The sequence below is a fragment of the Lutjanus erythropterus genome, chromosome 3 (assembly GCF_056507025.1).
Source record: "Lutjanus erythropterus isolate fLutEry1 chromosome 3, fLutEry1.hap2, whole genome shotgun sequence".
Lineage (NCBI taxonomy): Eukaryota > Metazoa > Chordata > Actinopteri > Lutjaniformes > Lutjanidae > Lutjanus > Lutjanus erythropterus.
The window spans coordinates 47,790,405-47,802,855 of NC_139319.1; the positions used below are offsets into that span (position 1 = coordinate 47,790,405).

The window sequence follows — 12,451 nt, forward strand, 5'->3', positions numbered from 1 at the left end:
AGGAAAGCAAGAAAGAAAGCAAGTAAGCAAGAAAGAAAAGAAAAAAGAAAGAAAGAATTTGCACAGATAAAGACTTTGGAGCTCATTCTCACCACAAACATTATAGTTCACATAAAAGAAAAAAGAAGCACAAAAGAGACCCAGCATACTCCCCTCCTCTCCCCTCCTCTCCTCTCCTCTCCTCTCCTCTTCTGTCCTCTCCTCTCCTCTACCCTCCCCTCCCGCCCCATCCTCCCCCCTCTTTTCCCTCCCTCCTCCACCCCACCCCCCACCCCCACCGATCTCTCCTTCCCCTCAATCAGGCTCCTGTGGAGAAAAGAGAGCAACTCCTGTGGTGTGAATCTGCAAAAGAAAACACACACGCATGCACGCGTGGATGCGTCCGCGCACCCTCGCCTACTCACTTGCTCGCACGCACACACACAGATGACATACAGTATGCAAATGTACTACTACAGTTTTCCCTCTCTGCACTTTCTGCATCCAACTTTCTTTTTGTATTACACACGCACACACACACACTCCCTGAGAAAAAAAAAAATTCTATCCATCAATCTCTCAGGGATACAGTCGACACCAGAGGTTATAAGAACAAAAAAGACCTTAAACCTAAAATGTAGCTAGACAAAAATAGGTTAAATCTGTGTTTCTTTGCATGCACATGCATCTATTTGAGTGTAATTATGTTTATATATATATATTTGTGTGTGTGTGTGTTTATTTGTGTGTATATACATATATATATGCATACTCACTGTAAGGGACGCACTCATACTGGATCTCCAGGTACTTGTATGTTCCAGGACAGGGGTCTGGGAAGACATCAACCCCTGCGACCACCACACACTGAGTCCTGTTATTACACCTGGATAGATGGATGGATGGGATGAGAGAATGAGAAAACAAAGAAAAGAGGGAGAGTGATTAACAGACAGGAAAGGGGAAGCAAAGGACACTCCATTTGTCTGCTCGCCCTCTCACTGAATATTGATCAGTTCTTCTAGGAAAACACTGCTGAGTACACAGCTAATGGGGCAGCCAGGCACTCAGGCTCAGCTGGAGAGATCACTGTACTCGCACGTGCACACGACTTACAAACACAAGCACTGGCTTTGTCTAACGTTTCATCTGACATGAATCCACATGTATGTTGTGCAGCGGTGCACACTCTCTGTATGTACGAAACAGTATGCTCTCATCGATTGGTTTGAAGGGATAGTTTGGATGGATAAATAGCACTACAGGCTCGATTTTGGGGTGAAAAGGTCCACTTACAGAGCCTTTTCTGACAGGACAGGTAAAATGACTGATTTCACCAATGGAGTTTTGTTTGGAGTGAGCCATATTTAGCTTATTATTTAGCAGTTTCCCACTGGAAAAAGCTGTCTCACAGCAAAGTAAAGCAGCAAAAATATTCTAAATATAACATACATTTGAAGTGATATTGAGTTTTTTTTAGGAGGACCTTCTTAAATTAGCTAAAACACCTTTTCTTGCCGGCCCTGCCCACAGCAGTACATTGCTTAGCTTCTGCACTGGTAGGCTACTGTATTCCTCTCTGTATTCCTCTCTTATTGCGCTCCTACAGGCAGTACCTCATACAACCCCACTCCTACAGGCAGTACCTCATACAACCCCACTTCAAACTATCCCTTTATCTGGTTTGCACATACTCATTACAATTTAAGCTCTTACACAAACACAGTACACAACCCAGCACACACTGTACACACCTCTGGGCCATAATCTTTAGTGCGTCGGGGAGGTAACACTGTGTGTTCTCCATTTGGAAGGGGTCTGCATCACAGATCTTGTCATCGGTGCGTCCATAGTTGGCCGTCTCCACCATAACCACGTCACTTCCTGGGCAGCGTAGCTCTATGGGGTAACCCTCACATGCTAGCTCCCTGCGCAGCAGCCCAAATGGCATGGCGGCCCGGGACATAGCTGCTCATGATGGGGGTGTGGGGTGTGGGTGGGCGGTGGGTAGGAGAAAAAAAAGAGCAATTTAAGAACAGTTAGCATTTACTCTGTCTTCAGACTGTAATGAGCTGGAGAATCCAGTTGACAGGTTAGAGGATAATGTGATTTGTAGCAGCCTGTATGAAGAGCCAAAGGGGTAATCTTGCAATTTAGTATCGAACTTCCACAATGTTGGTGCACTCACAGACAGATTTTAAACAAGTCTAAGAGTTGACAGCCAAGCTAGGGGCTCTGTCAGCGCAAAGGCATGAGTGGTTTTGAGCTAAAGATGATAATGTTTAAAGATGCTAATGCTAAGCCCCAAAATTTCACAGCTATTCTTGTAATAGTTGTGATATTTCACTATAAAACATAAATATCGTCCTAATTTTGGTGCTAGAGGTCAAGTCAGAGAACCACAAAAGTTATTAATTGAAAATTCTCCACTTTTTATGTGGATTCCCAATCAGTGTTGGTAGTGAATGTAGTCAACTGAAGCAAGAAATTGCTCAGTGCTGCTGTACTGACCAAGAGAGCTGAGTTCTTCTGCTCACAGATCCATGCCGGCAGTGCCTTCATGTACCAGGATGCATTGTGGAGAAGCTTCTTACACCCACACCTACAATGCTGTGCACCACCTGAGTATATAGCTGTTATTTTGTTGACCAAAACATAGTGTTAGGTGACAAAAACACTCATCTAGCAAGTGTCTTGGCTACACAGAGGCGGAGACTAGAAATCCAAGCTGAAATAGTCTGCAGTTCTTCCTTGAAGCAGCAGTGTCACTGTGACATCACTGGATGCAGGAAGAACAACCAGTTTTGCAGCAGGAGAACTCCACTACTTTCCCATCAATATTACCTGGACATCCACATGAAAATTCTTGAATTTTCCTTTTAAGATTCTTCCTCTGGATACTCCATCCATCAGTTGTCAACTTATTTCAGTCAGTATCTGTGACAGTATCTCACAAAAGTGAGTACACCCCTCACATTTCTGCAAATATTTAATTATATCTTTTCATGGGACAACACTGAAGAAATGACACTTTGATACAATGTAAAGTAGTCAGAGTAGAGCTTGTATAACAGTGTAAATTTACTGTCCCCTCAAAATAACTCAACACAGCCATTAATGTCTAAACCGCTGGCAACAAAAGTGAGTACACCCCTAAGTGAAAATGTCCAAATTGGGCCTAATTGGCCATTTTCCCTCCCCAGTGTCATGTGACTCGTTAGTGTTACAAGGTCTCAGGTGTGAATGGGGAGCAGGTGTGTTGAATTTGATGTTATCGCTCTCACACTCTCTCATACTGGTCACTGGAAGTTCAACATGAAGACCTCTCTGAGGATCTGAAAAAAAGAATTGTTGCTCTACATAAAGATGGCCTAGGCTATAAGAAGATTGCCAACACCCTGAAACTGAGCTGCAGCACGGTGGCCAAGACCATACAGCGGTTTAACAGGACAGGTTCCACTCAGAACAGGCTTCGCCATGGTCGACCAAAGAAGTTGAGTGCACATGCTCAGCATCATATCCAGAGGTTGTCTTTGGAAAATTGACATATGAGTGCTGCCAGCATTGCTGCAGAGGATTGAAGGGGTGGGGGGTCAGCCTGTCAGTGCTCAGACCATACACCGCACACTGCATCATATTGGTCTGCATGGCTGTCGTCCCAGAAGGAAGCCTCTTCTAAAGATGATGCACATGAAAGCCCGCAAACAGTTTGCTAAAGACAAGCAGACTAAGGACATGGATTACTGGAACCATGTCCTCTGGTCTGATGAGACCAAGATAAACTTATTTGGTTCAGATGGTGTCAAGCGTGTGTGGCGGCAACCAGGTGAGGAGTACAAAGACAAGTGTGTCTTTCCTACAGTCAAGCATGGTGGTGGGAGTGTCATGGTCTGGGGCTGCATGAGTGCTGCCAGCACTGGAGAGCTACAGTGACATACTGAAGCAGAACATGATCCCCTCCCTTTGGAAACTGGACCGCAGGGCAGTATTCCAACATGTTAACGACCCCAAACACACCTTCAAGACGACCACTGCCTTGCTAAAGAAGCTGAGGGTAAAGGTGATGGACTGGCCAAGCATGTCTCCAAACCCAAACCCTATTGAGCACCTGTGGGGCATCTTCACACGGAAGGTGGAGGAGCACAAGGTCTCTAACATCCACCAGCCCTGTGATGTCATCATGGAGGAGTGGAAGAGGATTCCAGTAACAACCTGTGAAGCTCTGGTGAACTCCACACCCAAGAGGGTTAAGGCAGTGCTGGAAAATAATGGTGGCCACACAAAATATTGACACTTTGGGCCCAATTCAGACATTTTCTCCTAGGGGTGTACTCACTTTTGTTGCCAGCGGTTTAGACATTGATGGCTGTGTGTTGAGTTATTTTGAGGGGACAGTAAATTTACATTGTTATACAAGCTGTACACTGACTACTTTACATTGTATCAAAGTGTCATTTCTTCAGTGTTGTCCCATGAAAAGATATAATTAAATATTTGCAGAAATGTGAGGGGTGTACTCACTTTTGTGAGATACTGTATGTATATGTGATATAAAATATAATATGCAATACTAATAATTTAGCTTTACAGTGTTATTATTTACACTTATTATTATTATTATTATCTCTGTTTCTTCTATTATTTATCCTATATATTGTTTTTGAGATGTGTGTATACATTGCTTGTACATGTTAGAAGAAGAATAAGGCACTTCTTCTTTTTGTATATATTATATTGTACATATTTATATATTTGGTATAATTATAGATATTTGAATATATATGTATATATATATATATATAGAGAGAGAGAGAGATTTTTGTAAGGGATATATGTGTATATATATATATATATATATATATACATATATATATATATATATATATATATATATATATATATATATATATATATATATATATATATATATATATATATATATTTCCTGTACCTGTATTATTATTGACAGGTATGTTGATAATAATTTATCCAAGTACAATAAATACTATAATTTGCAACACCATACTGTCATTAACTCAATCTAATCATGCTCTTACCTGTAGTTAATATTAGCATAACATAGTTAACACACATTTTTGCACACCTCATGTGTGATTGAATTTTAATTTGTTTCTAATACATGCAGGTGTGAAAGCTGACACTGGAAGGATTCCCAGACACACACTGAGTGTGATTGTTGACATAAATCAGACAACATCTCCACTGTGACACCTACAGGTGATGTGATGCGTAGGAACATCACAATATCTCATGTTTTACGTCAGTAGCGAGAATGAAGCTTATACTACTGGCTGCATGATGTGGGCTTAACACAATCTGACAAGTATTAGATTTTATTTTCTCTCCTTCTGACGATGTGACATCTCTGTGTGCAGACTCACGTGTCTGCCACATTAATCTGTGCAAACCAGGGTTATTGGAGAAAATCACATTACCATTACCTTAATCTGGTTGTTCACATCAGCTCGAGTGTCATGAACACATGAAAAGGTGTTTTTGTTGTAGCAGGATTAAAGCCACGTTTAAAGCGAACACGTCGGCATGATCAGTATGCTGCTGGTGTACTGTAACTGTCCGTGGTGCTGAATGACTGATTCTTTATTAACAAGGAGCTACAGGCAGCCACTGAAACACTCCCTTTGGCGAGCTGCACACTTCAAATGTTTTGCTAAGCTTTCGTTTATGTAGGTCACACACTTTCTTGGCCAAGATGACTTTGCTGTTCTTTAGAGCCAGTGGGTCTGACTTCCACTTCTCATGATGACTGAGTTCAATTGCAAAACAATGGGCCTCATGCAGCAACATTATTTTAAATTCCTCTCATATTTTATTCAGATTTTCTGTTAAGAGAAAAACAGCAACAACCAATTGTTCCTAATGATCCAAATCTGCTCTCACTGACAGGCGCTGAATGATGAACCCCACTTGATTAAATTAAAGGGCTATGGCAGATTGTTTGTGATCAGCTTACGGGCCCCAAAACACTATGTAAGGGCAGGTGTTATGCCAAGTACAAATACTCTGGCACATGCCCAGGAAGTGGAGCAATGCCACCAAAAAAAAAGGCTGTAATAAGAAGAAGTACAGCAGTGGTAAAATATATTCATTGTTATAGCGACAATATGTAGCAACTATGTGTACAAAAAGTACAGCTGTCCGAATAGCAAGTTGGAGTCAGATTTTATATTAAATGGGCAACAGGAGGTCTGCAGGATCATCGTAAATTAACTATAACAAGCAACAAGTTGATCGGCTGTTTATAACCTTCAATTATCTGTCAATGTAGAGCTAAGTCCACTGCTCTGAAAATACACACTCTGGAGTTTGAGTTGAGGGACTGCCTCACTGTCTCACTGCCTGCCAAACTCCATTAACATATTCCTCAATTTAACAGTTATAAACATTTAGTCCTTCTACAAGATTAAAAATGATTTCTTATTACTCATAAACAGACACTTACTCATTTGGCAAACATTCTTTATTAATTTTGATTCTAACTAACATGACACAGGAAAACACAAACAGTGTTCCCAGAATAGAATAGAAATTTCACAGGACAATGCAGCTATAGCGTTGTGGTAGGGGAAGTATTTCAACTTGATATGTTTAATATGTCATATCTGATTACATATCATGGCCATTTTTTGATTTATTACAGTAAATATATGACAGATCTTTCCTTTAAAAATAAAACCAAGTAAACAGGATGAATGAATCCTTGAATTAATAAATGAATGAAGGTAAGACACATAGCTACATATGTGCCATTTCAACAAGTTATTCTAAGTTATTTTGCAAATGAAAACATATCAGACACAATTTATTTCTTCTTGCAGAGCATTTTAAGTTGCTTAATATATAAGCGGAGGTGCACTTTTTTAATATGTTTGATCAAATAGTTGGTGTTAAAGCAAAAGAAAGTAAAACCTTTTTTCTACTTTTTACCAACTAATCGGAGTTTAAAGAAAAAAATTAAACCCTTATTTTTCATATTTAAGGGTATTCTTACTATTAACACCGCAAGGGGATCATGTAATCACTTTTGTGTGTTTGTATAAGTGAGTGTGTGATGGATCTGCAATTTCTCTGCACCTAACCTTGAATCCTAATGGAACCATTAACCCAATATTTTTTATGTACGTCTATGTATGCTGAAGGACTTTTGTGATTCAGAATTCTAATGGTGGAGGTATTATGTTTTCAGGTCATTCCATTTTTTTTAAACACGATATCTCAAGAAAACCTTGAGGGAATTTCTTCAAACTTAGCACACACAACCACTTGGACTAAAGAATAAATAAATTAAATTAAGTGGTCAAAAGTCAGAGGTCACTGTGACCTCATGCCTGTCCCGTTCTTGTGAAAAACGGCTGAAGGGAATTTCCTCAAATTTGGCTCATGCATGCACTCTTCTTAACTGGCCACTAGGGGCCGTAAGTGATCACCAACTGCTTTAGTTTGAAATCTTGTTTCAGCTGAGGACAACTTATGTGGAGGTTGTGTTAATGTTGGCAGAACCTCTGTTGGTTGCATCTGGTAGTTGCGGTGGTATTGCAGTAGGTCCTTCACCATCAGTTGCCTGGCGGGGATCTGCACTCTACTGAGTGACCTCGCCTAGTTTATTCATGTATTCTGTTACGTTTTTGACTTGTCTGATAACCTTTTATTAAGTTATGCCAGTTTCTGGACTGTGTAGATGTCTACAGATTACCTGTTTTGTTAAAATTTTTTGAAATATTGAATACTAAAATTGATAAAGCAGCAAATCTCTGAAGCAGGAAATACACAGGGAATAGGGAAGACTTGTTAAATATGACTCCTTTCAAATTCCTCATTGGCTGTACACGTACTTGGCCACTAAAGCTGATTCTGAATTTTTAACTTGTTCAGGTCTAAATGTAAAGGCAGGAATGTAACAATATATCGAATACTGTAATATTGCAATAATAAAAATACCAGTATCATAGTGGATTGTGAGAATATCTACCTTGATATTACATGGTTAATATTTCATTTATTATTTTCATTTTATTTTCCAAAAGAATGTCTACTGACTGCTGCATTGTTTTTGTTTTGCAGTTGTACACGCATAATTCAAACTTTCATTGCCAAAGACAAGCCATGACAATTTTTTGCTCATGCTTTTATTGTGGCAGGCTACATTCAGCAGGAGCATTTTAAGTTAAAAGGAAAAAAATAGATTAATATGTAAGATTTAATATTTAATAACGGACATTTTTTTCAAGTTTCTATTTGCTTTTGTTTTTTAATATCACAATAAACATCACATTGTGGTATTATCAAACCATGAGTTTTTTGTACTGCTGCATCCCTGATAAGTATAGAACTTTTTTTTTTAAATTTTAACAGAAATATACATTTGCTATAAGAAATAAGTATATATAATGTAAATAATGGTTGATACAAACAAACGTAAGAGGGAATTTGTTTGTGTATTGCTTCCTGCATGAGGCTCCGTGAGTCACACAGATCTTTGCAGCACCTACAATACATGCTGTATTGCTTCCTTTGACAGTTTTTTTATGATTCACTCTGCCGATTGCTGTGTCAGGATCAACACCTCGACATGATGTTACCTTGGCCAGAGGGGGCGACGTGACCCAAAGTGAGCAGACACACCCCCAGGAACCACAGTGACGCAGCCATGCTGGGCGGGAAGAGTTAGGACGTCACACCACCAGCCGCGTTAGGAGAGCCTGGGGAGGAAAGCAGTACAAGTGTGAGACTGAGAGTGAAGACCTGCACCCTCTCCCTGTGTGCAGATCAGTGTGTGTGTGTGTGTGTGTGTGTGTGTGTGTGTGTGTTTTGGATGCTCTACAACACTGAGAATGAATGCGCTCACGTGAGAAAGCGCAGCAGGGTGGGAGGAGGACAGAATAATAGACAGATAATAGAGACGGACCGAGATGATGGCGAGAGTGAAAAAAGAGATAACAATTGAGCAATCGTTGCAGTGAAAAGTCCCTCAATCTGCTGTTACCATGGTGATAGCACGGTGCAGTCTCGGGGAGAGAGAGTGAGCGAGGAAATACGCCAGTCGTGTGTGTGTGTGTGTGTGTTTGTGAGTGAAAGCGCACGCGTCTGAGTACGTGTTTTAAGTCCGTAATTAGCTAGGAGCAACAGTGGCCACTGACCCATAAAAGAGTCTTAATCTTTCTATCCTCACACACACACACACACACACACACACACGGTGAGGCAAAGAGCTTAGGCCACTTTTCAGTAATCCTAAATAAATGATGTCGTGGAGCGGATCTCTTCCCCAGCAGGGGTAACGAGGTAAACAGTTGACTGGAGGCGCAGGTGATCAGAGGGCGAGGCTGCGCTCTGGAGTTTTTTACGAGGGAACATACGGGACGCAGGAGGACGAACTACAAGAGAACAACCGTAATATGACTCCTTAATATAGACTGAACTCTTGGCCCCGGACAGAAGGGAAGATGGAGGCTCAACTGCATCATGCACGGCATCACGTTTTATTTATTTATTTATTTATTTATTTTCTCTTCTCTTAGCATTTCAATCTGCTGCTGCAGCATGAGCACACACGCATCTGACATGATGTTCTCCTGTGTGTGTGTGTGTGTGTGTGTGTGTGTGTGTGTGTGAAATAGAAATAAAGGCCCTAACTAGACCCATATGGGGTTCTTCAGCTTTCCCCATAGATAAATTCATTTTGGTTCCTGATAGACCCTTTTATAAATTTTCTAACTGGAACCCTATCTGAGAGTTCTACCTCGAACCCAACCTAAAGGGTTATACCTAGAACCATTTGAGAAACCCCCTACTGCTCAGAACCTTTCTATGGTGTAATGGTTCCACCCAGAACACTCTCTAGGGATTCTATCCAGAACCTTTCCACCTTCAAAGGCTGCTAATAAGAACCATACTGGGACCTTTTTTATATTCCGAGGGTTTTTTTCAAGAACACACTCAGGGGGCTCTACTGAGAACGCTTTTATATTCCAGTGGTTTTATCAAGAATACAATCGGGTTTTACCGAGAACCCTTTTATGTTAGACAGATTTTAATGAGAACCCATGCAGAAGTTCTTCTGACAGCCTTTTCTATTCCAGGAATCTAGAACAACCGTAGGGGGATCCACCAAGAATGTTTTTATATTCCAGGGGTTTTATCACAAACCCACCCATGGGGACCCAACAAGAACCTTTATGAAGAACCCTTGACGGAAGAGTTTTTAAAGGACTTCAACAATTCAAATAATATCAACTCTTTCTTCCAAAAAAAGTTCTTTGGATGAAAAGGGTTGATAATGGAACCTCTCATCTTACAAAGAGCCCTTGAGAAACCCTTTCTTCAAAAAGAGTTCTCCAGATTCAAATGGTTCTGGGTAGAACCTTAGCCCTTAAGGACAAACCCTTTAGGAACTCTTACTTCTAAAAGTGCACATATTCTGTACATATGTGTTCGTGTTGTGTCTGTGACTTGCTTTTCTCTCCATCTTCTTGTTAGGTAATGATGGCAGACAGATTTAGGTCACTCCTCAACAAATGTCCAACATGCATTCAAAGTGTGCTCGTACAGGGCCCACACAAACACACGTGCATGCATGCACACACACACACACACACACACACACACACACACACACACACACACACACACACACACACACACACACACACATAAGAAAGAGAGGAGAAACCTCTGCCTTCTTTAAGTCCACTGAACCAACAAGACTGTAACAAAGGCCCCAGGACCACCGTGACGCACACACACACTGAACATAGTGCATAAAAGACTCAACAGAGTATTTTTCGTCACATACACACACTGAAACACACACACATGCTGACAAACACACACACACAACACGTCTCATCTCATCCAAAACCCTTATGGCAGCATGTTCTTTTGCTTGCAACCCCCATCGCTCTCTATCTCACTCCCTGTCTCTCTCTCTCTCTCTCTCTCTCTCACACACACGCACACACACACACACACACACACACACACACACACACACACACACACACACACACACCCTTAAGTGTTGATGCAGAGTAAGTAGAGCAAGGACACTGATGGGCTTTGACAAAGCCACACACCCAGTCCCCCTGTTCGCAGCACCATGCTCCCTGCCTGCAACCAAAACCCAGCCCCAGGCCACCGCCCGGCCTACTTGGAGGAGCAGCAGTCTCTAAGTGAGAGTGTGTAAGTAGTGAGCCTGGAGTGAAATAAATTACACTCTCACACAGGCATTAATGTACATACATACACACAGACATGTGCACATACAGTACGAACATAGTACCTGCATGTATATGTATATGCATGAATCTTAATAGTGACTCAATAGTTGACGATCTAATAACCCCATTAACATATAGTGATCCTCTTTTAAGTTCCATTAAATAGTTGTAAGGTTGTTAAAATCACCTTATTCCAACTTTTCATTAAAGCAATATGATGTTGACATTTCACCCTGACACATTTGGTATGTTTGAAGCATGAGCTAGAACTTAATATAAAGTTATGGAGGTCTGAAGTGCATCGGGTTGGGTACCTGCGAAGTGACCCTCAAAAACATTGTGTAATGGGTAAAAGAAATATATTTCACCCATTACCCATCACCCATGTTTTTTTGACTGGCAGTTGCGGCTCATATGCGATTAAAACTTCAATTTTTGAGCTTTTTACTGCTTTAGTTCTGGCACAAAAAACACAGCAAGATGACATTTTAGCTTTGTTATTTGCCTACTACTCTATGTTTGTTAGGGATGATAACAATTAATCAATGATCGATTAATTGGTCATTAAGAGTTTGGTCAATTAAGTGAAGTTGAATCGACCCACTATCAAATAAAGATCTGAAATATAGCAGAGATTGTTCTTAGAAAGATGCTCCACGTCATCCAATATTCAAGGGCATTTGCTTTATGTTTCATAGGCTATGAAATGCTGTGAGAGACTATACAATATGTTGCCATAGAAACAGAGCTTTGATTGAGGAGGAAAAAAACTCATTCGGTACTGTTTGGTGTAAGCATAGTTTTTTACCTTTTTAATAAAAATTAATTGGTTAATTCATCAGTGATGTAATCAATGATAGTGCTAGGAAAGGCTTACAATTTACAACCCTCAGCCGCCAACTAACACTGTGACATAACCATGACGTGGGCCCAAGAAGGGTCTATTACAACACTGCTCTCTAGTGGTAGGAGGTTTAAATACAACATTAAAAAGCATGTAACACTGTCACAAATCTTTGCATGCAACCTATTTAAAAAAGTGTTTTTGAGAATTGATACAGTAACACAAAACATACTATCACACTACTCAAGTGTATTAATATTTTTTTACACCCCTAGTTTGAATTGTGTTTGGCTTCTTGATGCAGGCTAGTGATGACACCAGAGGGCTTTAGGAGGAAAAGTAATTAACGAATCTTTGCTGCTTCCAGCCTCTC

General features: G+C 40.6%; 1 protein-coding gene across 4 annotated transcripts in view; it reads right to left on the bottom strand.

Annotated features, from left to right (window-relative positions):
* The window catches only part of adgrl1b (adhesion G protein-coupled receptor L1b), a 52,617-nt gene that overhangs the window by 27,656 nt on the left and 12,510 nt on the right, over positions 1-12,451 (bottom strand). For all 4 annotated transcript variants that reach the window (XM_084711212.1, XM_084711228.1, XM_084711221.1 and 1 more), the window contains exons 2-4: positions 8,598-8,717; positions 1,734-1,947; positions 756-865 (exon numbers count right to left, since the gene is read on the bottom strand). In XM_084711212.1, coding sequence (XP_084567338.1) covers positions 756-865; positions 1,734-1,947; positions 8,598-8,667 — 394 coding nt within the window. In that variant the 5' untranslated portion in view covers positions 8,668-8,717. The remainder of the gene's footprint in view (positions 1-755; positions 866-1,733; positions 1,948-8,597; positions 8,718-12,451) is intronic.